We start from the raw sequence: 16,784 nt of genomic DNA on the forward strand, positions 1-16,784 counted from the left end.
CAAATCCAAAAACTCAAAATTTGAGCCGTCTTCCCCTCAATTAACCCCGGAAACATCACCTATTCAAGAAGTTGTATACGGGGCTTCATCACCACCCCATTTGCTTCTCTGAACCACCAGCCCTAAACCCTAAACCCTAAACCCTAAACCCTAATGAATAAACTCTATTGTCTAAACCCTAAACCCTAAACCCTATTCCCAGTGGTTTCTTTTCGCCCCATTACCTCGGGCATGTGCTGCTGAGTGATGCAGCATCTTTTTGTTGTTTCTTTGATCTTCTCTTTTTCGTTCAAAGATGGATATACAGTCTTCTGCAGGTGAAGGCTCCCCCTTCTCGCCTTCAGCAACAGATAGCAGCAGCAGCAGCAGCAGCAACACGGAAGCTGTGCTGTGCGCAGTAACAGCAAAAAGTGCTGCTGACGGCCCGGGGCTTCGCTTGGGTTTAGCTGTCTTTGATGCGAGACGCACTTCGTTCAGCCTTGTAGAGATATCAAGCGATGAACATCTTACTGCTTTAGAAGCAATTCTTATGCAGGCAAACCCTAAACCCTAAACCCTATACCCTAAACAGCAGTCAAAAACCCTACTGTTTAATATGCAATAAACCCTCAACAACAAACCCTAAACTATATATCAAAGTATCCATGTGCATCTGCATGCAATATATATATTATATATATTTATATTATATATATATTATAAATATTAATAATTAAATCTGTGAAATATATATACATATATACGTTTGACGTACATTATGCATAAAGATATATATATTGTTGTCTACGACAATATATATATAATATATATTATAATAAGCATATATATATAACATATTATATAAATAATATATATATATATATTACACAATATATATTATATAAAAAAATATTAAAAAAACAAACAACAACAAACTCAAAAGCAATTTATCTCTGCTTCTGCTGCTGCTGTTTCTGCTTCTTCTGCTGCTGCTGCCTCATTCCTTCTGCTTCTGCTGCTGCTTCTTCTTCTTCTTCTGCTGCTGCTGCTGCATGCATGCATGCATGCATGCAGGTTGGGGCTGTCTCGGTGTTGACTCCCTCTGGCGACTCCTCGCCTTGGCAGCGGCGGCTGCCTTTTGTTGTTTTTGCAGTCGGTGCTGAGCTCATCGAAGCAAAAAAGAACTATTTCTCGCGTTAGTTTTATTTTATTTATTCTTTGTTCTGTTTGTTTGTTTGTTTGTTTATCTGTTTGTTTGTTTGTTTTGTTTGTTTGTTTGTTTGTTTGTTTGTTTATTTGTTTGTTTGTTTATTTATTTATTTATTTATTTGCTTGTTTGTCTTATTCTTTGTTCTGTTTGTTTGTTTGTTTGTTTGTTTGTTTGTTTTGCGTTTATTAATTACCTCGTTGTACGATATTGTTTGTATATTTACCTACCGATTGATATATATATAATAAATAATAATATAATATATATATTATATCATATATATAATATTTATAATATATATATTATATATATATGCTCATGCGTATATTATATATATGCATATATATTTGTTCCTTTACTTAGATGTACATTTATATATATTTATATATATTTATATTTATTTATTTATTTATTTATTTATTTATTTAGTTTAATTTTTTATTGTTTTTTTCTGCTTGTCGAGGCTATCAGATATATCAGAAGATATTTCTTTTAAAGCTTTATTTATGTATTATATATATATATTATTTATTTATTTATTTATTTATTTATTTATTTGTTGTTTACAGAGACAAACTTATCTCAAGATATATCTTTTCTTCTTCCTCCCTCTGCTTTGAAGCCTGCAGCTGCAAAAGAGCTTCGCCTTCAAATTGCTTGTGACGCCTTAGCTGCTCTCATCTCTTACTGGAGCGTGAGGGTTTAGGGTTTAGGGTTTAGGGTTTAGGGTTTAGAGTTTATAGTTTGGGGTTTAGGGTCTGGGGTTTGCCTGATCTGGGTAGGGGGCTTTAGGATTGAAGGTTTAGGGTTTAGGGTTTAGGGTTTAGGGTTTAGGGTTTAGGGTTTAGGGTTTAGGGTTTGTGGGTGTGCAGCTAGCTTCGGATGATTCTTTGTATCACGCCTGTTCTCTAGGCATATACCCGATTTCTTCTTTTTTAAATATCGATGCTGCTGCTGCTGCTGCGCTGCACCTGCTGCCGCAGCAGCAGCAGCAGCGGCAGCAGCAGCACCGCATTCTGCCCTGCAGCTCGAAGTATGGAGAGGCGCATGCAGCAGCAAAAGACAAACTCAGTATAACTAAACCCTAAACCCTAAACCCTAAACCCTAAACCCTCACGACTGCCAGCACCCCTTCAGTCTGAAGCCCTTGCAGAATCAGTAACAGTGCCGTTGGGGGTTATTTTAGGGTTTAGGGTTTAGGGTTTACGGTTTAGGGTTCCGGTTGCGTGTGTATGAGGGGATGTAAGTTGATGAGGGGATGTAAGTTGATATTTTGTTTTATTTGATTGATTAGGTGCTGCAGCAGCAGCAGCAGCAGCAGCAGCAGCAGGATCGGGTGCAGCAAGCTCAGTATTTGGGTTATTCTCTCGCCGCTGCTGCACATCTTTAGGCGTTCGGAAGCTGCATTTGTTTATTGCACAGCCGCTTGTAGATGAAGATGAAATACGCAAGAGACACGACATAGTTGAAGCATTTATGCAGGTAGGGATATTCAGGTGTATAGGCACCTCCTTCTGCTGCACAAACCCTTTCTTTTTAACTCTTCCTTCGCTCCTTTAATCATCTTTCTATTGTCCTACCGCTGGTGCACACGAGATAGGGTTTAGGGTTTAGGGTTTATGGGTTAGGGTTTAGGATTGACGGCTTAGGGTTTAGGGTTTATTGTTTCATATTTATTATTGTTTAGGGTTTTTTGTTCAGGGTTTACGGTTTTAAGTTTCAGGTCTAGAGTTTAGTGTTGAGGGTTTGCGCTTTAAAAGTTAGACTTTAGGGTTTAGGGTTTAGAGTTTAGGGTTTAGGGTTTAGGGTTTAGGGTTTAGGGTTTAGGGTTTGTGGCTGCAGGAGGTGTTTCGTAAGGAGGTGTTTCAGCTGCACTTTAAGCATGTCTGCGAGCTTGATATATTGTCTACAAAGCTTCACCGCATCCATGCAGCATCTCAAGCAAATAAAGCGACAAAGAAAGCAAAGTAAATACTCCTATCTATCTTCTTTCCTACTAATCGGCGGGCTTTAGGGTTTAGGGTTTAGGGTTTAGGGTTTAGGGTTTAGGGGTTGGGATGGGGGCTTCCGGTTTACGGTTTAGGGGCTACGCGTTCGGGGGGTTCTACGGTTTAAGCGTTAAGGGTTTTAGGGTTTAGGGTTTAGGGTTTAGGGTTTAGTATTGTCCGTATTAGCACTGAACAGTGGCTGCTGCTTTGATTATTTTTTCTTTTTCTTTTTTGTAATTATTTATTTATTTATTTATTTATTTATTTATTATTTAATTATTTATTTATTTATTTATTTTATTTATTTATTTTATGTTTTTCAGCAAGATGGGTGTGGGTTTGCAAGACCTGGTGAAGCTGTACGACTGCGTTGTTGAGAGCAACAGCCTCCTCGTACGTCTCTTTGCTAATACTATTTCTTTTGTTCTTTATAAATATTATATATATATTTAAATGTATATATATATATATTTAAATATATATATGTATATGTATATGTATCTGTATATGTATATGTATATGTATATGTATATGTATATGTATATGTATATATGTATATGTATATGTATATGTATATGTATATGTATATGTATATGTATATGTATATGTATATGTATATGTATATATATATATATATCTGTATATATGATTGTATATATGTATATAAATATATATATATATATAATGTATATTTGTATGTATATATGTATACAATATAAATATATATGAATATATATATAAGGCGTATTTAAGCCTGAATATTTGCGTAAATAAATAAATGCATAATTTGAGTTGAAATAATAAATAATCAAACAATTAATAAAACAATTAATACCTTCATGTTACAGTGCTTATACACCTGAGGTCTTTATATATAAGCTGCCTATACACCTGAAGTCTTCATAGAAGATGCCTATACACCTGAGGTCTTTATATATAAGCTGTGTATACACCTGAAGTTATTATATAATAAGATGCCTATACACCTGAGAGTTTTATTTATGCTGTCTTTAGGGGTATTTAAAAGGATATACAGGCCCTGGTGAAGATACAGTTAAAAACTATCTGTTCAAAGAGCTTCAAGATACGCTGCAGAAGTTTTCAGGGTTTGTTCGGCTGGTGGAGCATTCAATAGATGTAGAAGAAGCTAAGCAAGGGAGATTTTTAATTGATAAACGGTTTGACCCCCGCATGCAGCAGCTGCAGCAGCAGCGGAAGCAGGTGCTGCAGCAGCTCGAGGCAGAAAGAGATAAAGCTGAACAAACCCTTCAATTAGAAAGAAAGAGAGAAGCAAATGCAGTTAAACTTATCTTAGACACTACACTCGGATTTACACTTCGAGTTGTTAAAAAGGATCAGCAAGCCGTCCTTGTACGTTCCTGCTGCTTCTGCTGCTGCTGCTGCTGGTTATGCTGCTGCTGCTCCTGCTGCAGATTGTTATGCTGCTGCTGCTTGTTATGCTGCTGTTGCTGTTGCTCCTTGTGGTGCTGCTGCTGCTGTTTGTTATGCTACTGTTTACATATTTTAAAAAATTTATTTCTTCTCTTTACTTGCTTGCTCATTCATTTATTGATGTGTATACACTACAATATATAGTTAGCTATATAATATTATACATTTATATATATATGTATATACACATATTTATTTATTTATTTATTTTTTATTTGTTTAGAGTCGCAAGCAACACTTTCAGACAGTTAGATTAAACAAGACAGAGTTTTTATTTACCACTCATCGTTTGCGGGCGCTCGCTGCGAATTATAAAGAAGTTGAAGAAGAATATAATTTTCTTCAAGAAGCACTTGTCGATAAATGCATTCAGGTATATTAATATTATTATATTATATATATAATAATAATAATAATTATTATTATTATTATTATTATTATTATTTAAATAATATATATATCTGTTGTTATTGTCTTAATTCTGATTCTTTCTGTTATTCTTTGTAGTAATTTATTATTCAATTATCTTCAAGAAGCACCTGTTGATAAATGCGCATCCAGGTGTATTATATAATAATAATAATAATAATAATAATAATAATAATAATAATAATAATATATTTGTTTTGTTATTGGGTGTGGGGTGTATGCACAGGTTGCTTCAACATACTGGCCGGTAGTCGAGCGTCTGTCGGAGTTGCTGGGATCGATGGATGCGCTGGGATCGTTTGCTGCAGTTGCAGTGTCTGCACCGAAAGTGTATGTACGACCTGTTATAAAAAAAGAGGGTAAGGCTTTTAATATTTATTTCTAATTAATAATTATTATATAGTGCTGCTGTTCTTTTAATGCTTTTCATCTCTCTTTTTTTTGTTTCGATATTTTCTGATGGTGTTTGTTCGATGTGTATGAAGAAGGAGTAAACCCTAAAACCCTAAACCCTAAACCCTAATCATGCATATAATGTCTCTTCGTTGTTTAGATGTTTGCTGGTGCATCTCTCTCTGTTTGTTTTTTTTTTGTTTTGTTCTTTGCGTATTGTTTGTGTTTATTTGCTTGGGTTTTGTGTGGTTTCGTCTTTGTTTGTTCGGTGTTCTCTCTCTCTCTCTGTCTCTCTCTCTCAATCTCTATCTCTATCTCTATCTCTACCTCTATCTCTCTTTCTCTCTCTCTCTCTCTCTCTATATATATATACATATATGTTTATATCTATGTGTCTTTGTCCGTCTTTGTCTGTTTTTGTGTATTTCTTCGTTTGGTTAATTTTTCTGTCTTTTTTTGTTTTGTTTGTTTGTTATTTTCTTTTTTCTGTGTCTGTCTTTGATGTCTTCGTTTTTATTTAATTTGATTTATTTATCTCTCCACCTGATCTCTTAGTCTCTCGCCGCCGCTCCGTTTGTATCATTCAAGAGCTGCTAGTACATATATGCATACATATAGGAGCATGCATGCATATAGAAGCATGCACATAGAAGTATGCATGCATATAGACGTACGCATGCATGCATGCATGCATATAGAAGCATGAATGCATGCATGCATGCATGAATAAGGATGTGTTAGTGTGTATGTTTATATTTTTAGGCGACGTTTTACATTTAAAGGCTTGTCGTCACGCCTTACTGGAGGTGCAGGGATTATCATTAGGAGGGTTGAAAGGCAGCAGCTCATCTTCTGCTGCAGCAGGAGGAGCAGCAACAGGAACAACAACAGCAGCAGGAGAAGGAGGAGGTGGTGGTGTAGTAGTAGGAGGGTGTAATATAATAGCAAATGATTGTTATTTAGATGCAAATTCGTCAAGATTGCATGTAATAACAGGACCTAACATGGGAGGGAAATCAACATATATTCGTCAGGTAGCTTTGTGTGTATTGTTAGCTCAGATAGGTAGCTTTGTTCCTTGTGATGCATGCATAATGCCTATCTTTGACGAAATAATGTGCAGAGTAGGAGCTTCAGACTTGCAATTACGTGGTGTAAGTACATTTCTCGCTGAGATGGTTGAGACATCTGCAATTCTCAAGAATGCATCTAAAAAAAGTCTAATTATTGTTGATGAAATCGGCAGAGGCACTTCTACTTATGAGGTTAGACAAAAAACAAACAACTTTAAACTTAAATATGTTCAAATGCTTTATCAATAAACATGTTTACACGATAAAACAAACAGTATATTCGTTCTATTATTTATCTACTTACTTGTTATTTGTTTGTTTATTTACTTATTTTTTTATTTACTTATTCGTCGATTTATTTATTGGCTAATTGATTTATTTATTTATTTATTTATTTGTTTATTCAATTTATTTATTTATTTTATATACTTATTTATTTATTTATTTATTTATTTATTTATTTATTTGTCTATTTGTTTATTCAATTTATTTATTTATTTTATCTACCTATTTATTTATTTATTTATTTGTTGATCTACTGGTTTATTTACTTGTGTATTTATATATTTATTTATTTATTTATTTATTTATTTATTTATTTGTTTATTTTCTTCAGGGATTTGGGTTGGCGTGGGCTGTAGCGACTGAGTTGGCGTCTCGGCCTCGAAGTTTTACTTTGTTTGCAACACATTTTCTTGAGTTATCAGCATTAGAGGGTAAAGTAGAAGGCGTTCATAATTATCATGTGAGAGCAGCAGTATGTAAAAAGAAGAGACAAGTCTCCTTCCTGTATGATGTTAAAGAAGGGCATGCAGACAATTCTTACGGTGTACATGTTGCAGCTTTCGCTGGGCTTCCACCTGCTCTTACTTCACGTGCTGCAGCTATTAGTAATCAGCTTCAAGAAGAGAGTAGTAATCAAAAGAGGAAGCTGCAGCATTTAGATCAAACAGAAGAAGAAAACAAAACAAACAATAATACCCAAGACACCCTTAAAAAACTAAGAAGCATCATCAGTGAAGCATTTGCTGCACAGACACCGCAGCTATTCGCAGACTCCATCAATCAACACAAACATCAAATACAGCAATGCCTTACAGACCTTCAACCCAAAGTAGAAGTTTCCTAAGTAGCACCAGCAGCAGCAGCAGCTGCTGCTGCTGCAACAGCAGTGGTGGCTACTGTTGGTGCTGCAGGAGCTGCTGCAGCGGTTTTTGATTGATGTGCAGCGCATATAGGTGCTGCTGCTGTGGCTGCTCTAACTATGCAGCATGCATGGGTTGTACTGCTGCTCCTGCAGCAGCCGGTGCCGCTGCTGCTGCAGGAGCAGCAGCAGCTTGGCGTTGCTGCTGCAGCTGAAGTGTCTTCTGCAGCAGCTCGAGCTTCGTTACTTCGCCTGTTTTCCTCCCTTTCGGGGCCTCCCTACAGGTCTCTGCGCTTTCTTTTTCTTGAGGGCTGCTGCTGCTTCTGCTGCTGCTTCTGCTGCTGCTGCTGCTGTCGGCAGCGCAGCAGGAAGTGGGGCTGCGTCCGAGTGGGCGCATGCAGCAGCGGGGCTCTTTGTAAGGGAACCAACTTGCTGCTGCTGTTGCAGCGTCTCTTGCAGCAGCAGACTATCTTGCTGCTGCTGCTGCAGCGGCTCGTGCAGCAGCGAATCAACTTGCTGCTGCTGCTGCTGCTGCTCTGCAGACTGCTTTCGCATTGCCTTCTTGGCAGTTTTTCCCTGTGTTTGTTTCGCCTGCTTTCTTTTAGAGGACTCTGTTTCTTTTTCTTGATTGTCGTTTGCTTCTCTAGTCGTTGCTGCACTAGCTGCTGTTGCTGCTGCTGCTGGGACGGGTGGAGCTGCAGCACTCGTCTCATTCCTAGGCTCTGCTGCTGCAGCGAGTTCTGTTGCAGCAGGTGCTGCTGCAGCTGTTTTTGCTGCAGCAGATGGTGGTGCAGCTGGCTTAGCTGCAGCAGGTGCTGCTCCCGATAGTTCATCTGCAGCGGGCGCTGCTGGTTGTTGCTTTTGCTGCTGTTGCTGCTGCTGCTTCTGCTGCTTTGTAAGGTGCTGCACGTTAGCTGCGGTTGCTGCGAGCCTATCCCTAGAGTAGGTGGCTGGTGGCGGTAGCAGTCTTGGGGTCTTGTTGTTCTCCTTTTCAACTTCAACGCTATGTGCATGTTGTTTGCTGCTGTTTAGTATTTCTTGCGGCTGCTCTTCAGCGGCGGTGTCTGCTGCAGTTGTTGCTGACGCCTGAGGAGAAGCAGCAAGGGTTTTATCGCTGCTGCTGTTCGATTTCCGTCGTTCTATTTGAGGTGTATGTACACGGCGTGCAAGGCAAGGAGGGGGAAGCTGGCGGTGGGGCTGTCCTGGGTTTGGAGTTGGTTGGTTGAGTTCTTCAAAAGCAGCAGAGGCTTCTGCCTGCTGCAGCACATCTTGAGATCCCGCAGCAGCAGCAGCTGCTGCAGCAGCAGGCAGCAGATGCTTCCTGGGGGCGTTGAGCAGCGCAGAAGGAGCCGCTGCTGAAGGAGGAAGCAGCGGCAAAGAAGAAGGCAAGTTAGAGACCGTTAGCTGCTGTGCATGCAAGAGGGGGGTTGAAGAGAGACAATGAAATGCGCGAGCAGCCACCAGCCCTTTGACCTGTGCAGACACCCTGCGCCTGAAACCGTAAAGTATAAGGAAACTAGCAAAAGAATATCTATATGCATACAATCAAATATACATATAAAATATATATATATATATATAGATATTATATATTATATGAAAGAGAAGGCAAAGAATGCATGCATGCAGACAGCAGCAAAGAGATGAATGAGAACACTGACAACTCCAAAGGGGCTTCTCTCCAGCAGCAGCCTGAAGAAAATAAAAAGATGTATATAGCTGAGTCTGCATCAGCACAAAAAGTAGAAAAAGAAATCACCTTGGGGGTAAGAGAGCTCGAGATGGCCGTTGAAGTTAACTGATGTTTATATTATTAATAAACAAAAGAAATATAATAATAATAATAATAATAATAATAATAATAATTTAATACACTCACCGCGAACAAAAAGACGAAGAGCGCTCTCTGGTAATTTATAGCCGTGCTGCAGCAGCCTAAAATGTAGTTATATAAAGAATAAGCTGAATTATAAACAAGTTTAAGTAAAACAAGTTTAATTACAAACAAATTTAAATATAAAGAAGGGCATATAAAGAGCAATAAAAATTATAAACAATAATATATAAAACAGATTGAAATATAAACAACAAAATGAATTTATAGACACCAATATAAATAATATAAATAATGTTAATAATATATATGATAAAAACAATGTTTGTATAAATAATATATATAAACAATACGATAAAATATAAACAACAAACAGAAATAAAATTAAGTTGAGATATAAACAACATGTTGAAATATGAACAAGAGATAATATAAACAGTAAGCTGCACTATAGACGCGTTGCACAGTATAAACAACAAGCAGCAATATATTTAGCAAGTAAAAATATAAGCATCAAAACTCTACATAAACAACAAGCTGAACCTGCATGCAAATACAACAGTGGAGGTAGACCCCAGAGAGAGAAATGTTTTTTCTTGTATATATCACTTAGCTGCATGCATGCATGTTACCAGAACATTATGAAATCTTCTTTACTTTTCAACGGCGCTGTAGCTGGCGGTTGGTCTTCTTGTTGTTCAAGTGTGGCTGGAGAGACAAGTCGGGGGAGACAATAAACTCGTCTTCCTATCTCTTCTTTTTCTTTTAGAGGGAGAACTCTATAGATGCAAGGAAGCACTCGCAGCTGCCCCTGCAGCTTCAGAGCCCCCCCAGGCTTCTGAGTTTGTCTCTCAGAGTTCAACACACGTACACCAAAGCTGAACCCTGGACAGTTTATATGGGCTCTGTTCTGCAATTCAGATGGCTGCTGAGAAAGCACTCGCGAATCTAACAATTGCTGCATCAGCTCGCCGCAGTGTATGTACACCCCGTTGTGGAGCAGCCGACAGCGCAAAGCAAAAGAAAGCAGCGATGCTAGCAACGATATTTCTGTTTCTTCAATGGGCGTTTCAGTACAGCTCTGGAGGCAACAGGCGCAGACGCTCTGATGTATATACAGCTGAACGAAGAAAAAAAGAAAACCACACCTACCTCAAGTCTGCCCAGAGAAACGCCGCAGCTTGCATGCAGAGTTGCTGCAGCTTCCTTGCACGCTTTAAGTCCCTTCGCTCCTTTCTCACTAACGAGAAGAAGAGAAGAAGGGGTAAGAGCGGGGCAAGCCAAAGCGCGTCCTTGTGCATGCAACTGAAGGCAGCGTCAGCAGTCTAGTGAGCTGCAAAATGAAAAAAAATACCCTACCATAAATGCACGCGCCACTTCCGTTGCGTTCCGAATTCGAACGGGATATTTGGCCCTACAAGAACATATTTATAAAGTAGTATGCAAAACATGATGCACAAAATGTATATATATATATATATATATATATATATATTGGTCCGCAAATATATATATATATATACGTATACATATATATACAACATGAGCTAAGAAAAGCAAATAGGGAAATTTACCGTCCTCCTTGAGTGATAGTAGCATAGCGACAAACAGTAGACGAGGGAAACTGAAACGAAAAGTCGGCATCGAAGCAATTTGCAGGTGGCGGGACATCGGAGGGTTGTGGAGGAGCTGAAACGAGAAAGCGAGTGGTTAATTCACTATGAAGTTCGGGGATGTTGAAAATATTGCAGAGTTTCTACTTGGGAGGGCGTTGATGTCTTGCTTGGACGCCGGCAGCAGAGGCGGAAGCTCTGTTGCTGTGCGCGCTGTTGACCGCGAAAGAGAAAAGAAATTTGAATTAGATAACTGATGAATCTCCTTGTTGCTCTGCTCTTTCCGTTGAGCATTAGTATTCCACGGCCTCTTCAGGCCGCTTCCCGCAGATGTCTGCATGGCTTCAATGGCGAAACTAAAGTAATAACAATTGCGAGAAGAAACAATGGTGCGTTTCGGTGGTGGTTTGTTTCTTTCATTCAACAAATGAAGGATGGCTCTGATTTCTTCATGTTTCAAATGCGTCAGTTGTTGTTTACTTCTGCATCGAGATCGCGGGGTGTATAGGCAGCTCCGATCAAAAGTAGTTGCACTCAAACGGAAACCTGGCGGATATCTTACTCACTTCTAAACGTGCGTGACAACAATCTTTCAAAATAACAAAACTATTCGTTTTCTTGTTTCCTTTGACGCCATTTCGGCTTTACGTACTCAGTTCGGTCACACAATAACTTCTTTCTGGTTATAGTCTTGAATAGATGAATTCTAGTAGATTGCATTCAACTAATAGCTATTCGCGATGGTTTCAGTGCGTGTTTGTAGAAGCTACTTTGTGCATCTGTGCGCTGTCTATCTTATCGGCTTCTAAAGACGTAAAGTTGAAATTCAAATGAATTCGAAACAAATAAAACGGCTTTCCGTCGCTTTTGTTTTTCAGTGTTTTCATCAAGAAAGCGCCAACGGGCACCGTTTTGCCTCAGCCGCACTTTGCAAAGAGTTTCAGCTGTTTCTGAACACCGTGATGGCGAACCAATTCCAGTATACAAATACCGACGATGTACCTATTGCAACAGGAAGAAAGATGAAGAAATGCCAGTCGTCTTTCACACTGTCAAGCCACCAAATGCCCAAATGAGGCATCAGCTTCGAAATGCATGCAGCGTATATCTGATAGACAACGATAAAGAAAGCAGCTACCATCATAGCACAGCCGGTAACCACCCTTGAGGAAGCATCTGCTGCCTCATCTTGGTGCTGGTGTTCTGCTGCTTCTGCTGCAGAAACCACCGGGACAAATGGAGCGTCATAGCTCTGCATCTTGACGCTGCTGCGTAGGTAGGTAGCAGTTAGTCAGAACAGGTGAAGCCTTGAACTGCACTTGTGCACCTCTATCAGCTTCAACATGCCTTTGGGGCCTCCGCCTTCAGCTTCTTAGCTGAACCTTAGCTCAAGGATGCCCGCAATGTGCTCGTTATAAGCGGTCATTCAACGGCGATATTCGTGTTCTTCTGGTTTTCAGCTGCTGTTATGAAGAGCACACAGAGCATGTATTCAACTGAGACAGAAGAAGGAGAAGAAAGAAGAAAGGCAGCATCAGCAACGGCGTCCGTTGCGATAAGCCCAGTCCAGTGGAGGACGAAGGAATGGCCTAATGCTGCATTTCCCTCATTAATTAAATTTCGAAGAACAAATGCGCATAGGTTTTACTTTAAAGCATTTGATTGAGGCTCTGCTAATCAGTCAAAGAGAGCAAATGATATCAAACTGCTCTGAAGAGGGGCGACTTGAGAGAAGGCCGTAGGAAAGCCCTCGCATTTGTCCGTGCTTTTTGCTCGTTTTATCTTTAATGCATTTTAAATGCCTTTTTAATGAATTATCTTTCAAACATTTTTCTGCTTTTTCAGCTCTCTCCTCCATACTCACCACCCAGCGCTGCCGTGTTAGTTGGCCGCATGACGGCGCCCCCTCTGCAAGCCACGGCTGCAGAAGAATAATAAAAGTAAGTAAAAAAAAATTGAGTTAAATTAAAATAAAAGGCTTATTCACAATATTTGGGATACATAACGCTGTATTTAAAGCTCTTAGGCCCCTCATTACTCTATCAATACACCTCCGGATATGCAAGACCAATGCTAATGACTCTTCAGGGTCAGAAGGATGCACAGCGGTCTTACTGCTGTTTTCTGGAGGATTTCAAGTAAAAGATTAACCGATAATTGTTGGTATGATTATTAGAAAATAAGGCAAAGAACAGCCAATAAGTATTATTGCTGAATTTACTATGATATACCTGCAAGCACAGCTGGATGATGCTATCAAAAAGGGTGCAGCGTGAAACGAGAAAAAACAACGTATGAATTTATGTGTACGCTAGAGACACCGTTTCAATATAATTTACTACTATTAAATTTAGTATCACGAATATTATTCCATTATTATCTGCCTCCCTCTCTAGAGATGACCACCAGGAAGGACCAATGGTCTCTGCACGTAAATCAGGGTAACCACCGTTACACCAATAAATAGCTGTATATTCTCTAGAAAGAAAATGGAATAATTTTTTACTCTTTAATTTCACTTTCGAAATCGTAAAACCCAAAGACGCGTCAGTGTAGTGGAGGCCGTACATACACACAGCGGGTGGCCTGTGAGCGGAAAGCTGCAGAGTCTGCTTGAGCCCCAATATAAAGGCATTATTCAAAGAACACACAAAGAGGATTTGTTTTTTCTTTGAATTTGTTTTGATATTTGATTATTTTTACGCTTTTTCCGGGTTGCTGTGACGGAGTTTTGGGTGCAGTGGGCCATCGTGCGTGGCAGTCGTTCATTCAATTCAAGTGGCCTGTTCGGTGCCGATGACGGTGGAGGGAGCAGAATTCAGCGGGAAACTGAGAAGAATAAAGGTAATTCCGAGGAAATACTGGATAATAAATAAATAAAAACGAAAAAAATTTGCAAAAGAGCAGCTATTTGAAGCCCCTTAGTCAGCCAATGGCCCTCACTGCCTCTGTGGCCTTGTTGCCGTCGGCGGCGGCCCTGGGGCCTGCAGCCTTCGAGTTGCAGCCCCTCGTTCTTGAGTGATCTCTCTTAATTATTAGTTAAGTATTGTTTAAATCGAATAAATCAAAGTTTATTTGTTTATATATCCGTTTATTTGAACATAATGATCGTCTTTCTGCTGCACACGCCACTGTAAGTGCAGCCGGCGCCCGCCGCCCTCCTTCCTTATGGATTTCTCTTAGGCTTTTTCTGACAGGCATTTTGCTTCTTTTTTCTCTTTCTTCTTTGTACAGTGCTGTTAAAAACGTACAGACAGCAATAGAGAAGCCTTCCCTCACGACACCGGCAGCTCCACTCCAGCGGCTTCTTCTCCCCAGCAAGCTGGGCCCCATCGGCGCTGCTGCTCTGCTGCTGCAGAAGCAGACTATTTGCTGCTGCTGCTGTATCTAAAAGCAGGCGGCTTAAAGGGCTTCCTTTCAGCTAGAGAGGCGCTTAGACAAGACCCCCTTCCCCGCACCGTCGCTGCTGAGCTGCCCTGTTGGGGCCCCCCGTACCCTCAGGCGCAGCAAAATGCCGGGGTTTGAAGATCCTTGTATTTCATCAGAGTTGGATGCAGCAGCTAAAGGAGACGCATCAACTGCAGCAGCAACTGCAGCAGCAGGAACAGCAGCTGCTGGTTCCACTCCCGTTGGTTATTGCAACACACGACTCCTATCTTCAACCTCAACAAGAGAGTCATCGGGAGAAATCTTTGATTATGTATATACTAAAAGAGGCGGAGGAGAGCCTTTAAAGGATTTCTTATCATCAGCAGCAGAAGAGTTTGTGCATGTAGAGGAGGGCCTTGAAGAAGAGACTGCACGAACTGTACATACACCTCGGGGCTGCCGTTTGCTGCATTCGTCTCGGCGTTGTGGGGTCAGCTGCTGCAGCGGATCGTTTGCAGCAGCAGCAGCAGCAGATGCTGCTGTTGCGAGCTCTGTTGCTGCAGCGCAGCAAGCAGCGTCGGCGGGGGCAGCAGCAGCAGCAGGCCGAGACAGCATTCGCTTGCAGGTATTTGAGAAGCTGCAGCAGCAGCGAGAGCAGCAGGATAGGGAAGCAGAGCTGGCTCTGGAGCAGCAAGCTGCAAGTTTGAGGCAGCAGCTGCTGTGTCTCCGTCGGCAGCTGAAGGCGCAGCAAGAGGAGTCTCAGCTGCAGCAGGAGCTGCTGCAGCAGCGTGAAGCGGCCTTGCAAGAAGCAGCATCAGAAGCAGCAAAACTGAGAACACGGGAGCAGCAGCTGCGGCAGGAGAGAGAAGCCCTACGCAGGGCTCATGCTGACCTGCAGACAGAGGTGCAGCAGCAGCAGCTTTCTGCACGGTCTCAACGTGCAAGTGCTGCCTTAGAGTGGAGCAAGCGGCTTCACAAAGAACGAGAAGCATTTGCTGCTAAACTCAGCAAGCTGCAGAAAGACAAAGAAGTCTCTGCTTCCTCAGCAAAGAAGCTACAAGAAGAACTGCTGCTGCTCAGACAGCAGCTCCGAGCAGCATCAGCAGCAGCTCAAGCAGCAACAGCAACACCGCATACTGCTGCTCCGCAAGCTGCAGTCAAACAAACACTGGTGCTGCAGCAGCTGCAGCAGCAACAGCAGCAGCAAAATCAAACGGAAAGATGCCTCTCGCCTCAGTCGGTGACAAGTGAAGATTCGCTGCTGCAAACCCATACTACTAGCAGCACCACCTGTAGCAGCAGCAGCAGCAGCAGCAGCCTCCCGCTGCTACCTCTGACATCCCCACGCCTGCTGCGCATGCATTTGTCGCAGCAGCAGCAGCAGCAGCGCCAACTAGCTGAGGCGGCGCCTCTTCCTTCACTTGCTGACGAGCTGCAGGCCCCTGCTGCTCTCTGCAGCAGCAGCAGCAGCTACCTCCCAAGCCAGCCGCAGCAACAGAAGCAGCACCAGCAACAACAGCAACAACCAGAACAGGCTACAGGGGATTTGGTTGACTTAGAGGCGGGCCTCAACGGCAGCAGCAGCACAGCAGCAGCAGAAGCAGCAGCAGCAGCAGCAGCAGCAGCAACAGCAGCAGCAGCAGACCACTGCTGCACCAAGCAGCTATCAGCATTTACGCGGCTGCTCTTCTTTCTTTGCAGCCCTGTTATGGAGTGCCCCAAGAGAAACAGAGCCAGAAGAGACTCATTATAATTCAGCAGCAGCTTTGCGAGAGCTGCTGCTGCTGTTGCTGCACCTGCTGCAGTATATAACTGCCGCTGCAGCTTCTGCAATGTAGCTGTTGCTGCAGTTGCTGTCGTGCAGCCTTTGCTGCAGTAATGCTGCTGCTCTTACAGCTGCTGCAGTATAGTTGGTGCAGCTGATGCAGCTTAGCTGCTGCAGCTGTTACTGCAGTGTAGCTGCTGCTGCAGCTGCAGCAGCAGCAGCTGCTGCTGTGTAGCTGCTGCAAGAGCTGCAGCAAGGCAGCCAGTGCAGCCCCACTCCACAATAATCCTCCCTCTCGTGCATGCGAAGGCATCGTTTTTGCTGTTGCTGCTGCAGCACCCGCTGCTGCAGGAACTGCTGCGGCAGCAGGTGCTGCGGAAGCAGCAACAACAGGTTGTGCTGCAGCACTTGCCGCAGTGGGGAACAGCCACAGCTGCTGCTGCTGCTGCTGCTGCCAGTTTTGCAGCTACTTTAAATCGAATTACAAAACAAACATTACTCGTTTCTGCAGAAGCAGCAGCAGCAGCCGCTGCTG

General features: G+C 41.8%; 4 protein-coding genes across 4 annotated transcripts; 2 read left to right on the forward strand and 2 right to left on the reverse strand.

The window, feature by feature from the left end:
• Positions 1–295: 295 nt before the first annotated feature.
• Positions 296–5,443, forward strand: EAH_00033090 (DNA mismatch repair protein, putative; the record flags this gene model as incomplete). Its single annotated transcript, XM_013392265.1, has 9 exons — positions 296–397; positions 1,054–1,135; positions 1,759–1,883; positions 2,062–2,260; positions 2,484–2,671; positions 3,032–3,156; positions 3,501–3,570; positions 4,192–4,548; positions 5,285–5,443. 9 exons carry the CDS (start codon positions 296–298, stop codon positions 5,441–5,443), a joined length of 1,407 nt encoding a protein of 468 aa, XP_013247719.1.
• A 2,468-nt stretch (positions 5,444–7,911) lies between these two features.
• EAH_00033100 (hypothetical protein, conserved) lies at positions 7,912–10,142 on the reverse strand (the record flags this gene model as incomplete). The annotated part of the gene is made up of 2 exons (XM_013392266.1): positions 7,912–9,160; positions 10,135–10,142. The coding sequence occupies 2 exons, from the start codon at positions 10,140–10,142 to the stop codon at positions 7,912–7,914; spliced, it is 1,257 nt and encodes a 418-aa protein (XP_013247720.1).
• A 1,913-nt stretch (positions 10,143–12,055) lies between these two features.
• Positions 12,056–12,373, reverse strand: EAH_00033110 (hypothetical protein, conserved; the record flags this gene model as incomplete). The annotated part of the gene is made up of 1 exon (XM_013392267.1): positions 12,056–12,373. The coding sequence occupies one exon, from the start codon at positions 12,371–12,373 to the stop codon at positions 12,056–12,058; it is 318 nt and encodes a 105-aa protein (XP_013247721.1).
• A 2,253-nt stretch (positions 12,374–14,626) lies between these two features.
• On the forward strand, positions 14,627–16,237 carry EAH_00033120 (hypothetical protein, conserved; the record flags this gene model as incomplete). Its single annotated transcript, XM_013392268.1, has 1 exon — positions 14,627–16,237. The coding sequence occupies one exon, from the start codon at positions 14,627–14,629 to the stop codon at positions 16,235–16,237; it is 1,611 nt and encodes a 536-aa protein (XP_013247722.1).
• Positions 16,238–16,784: the final 547 nt, after the last annotated feature.

The sequence above is a fragment of the Eimeria acervulina genome, genomic scaffold (assembly GCF_000499425.1).
Source record: "Eimeria acervulina Houghton genomic scaffold, Eah_scaff327, whole genome shotgun sequence".
NCBI classification, from domain to species: Eukaryota; Apicomplexa; class Conoidasida; order Eucoccidiorida; family Eimeriidae; genus Eimeria; species Eimeria acervulina.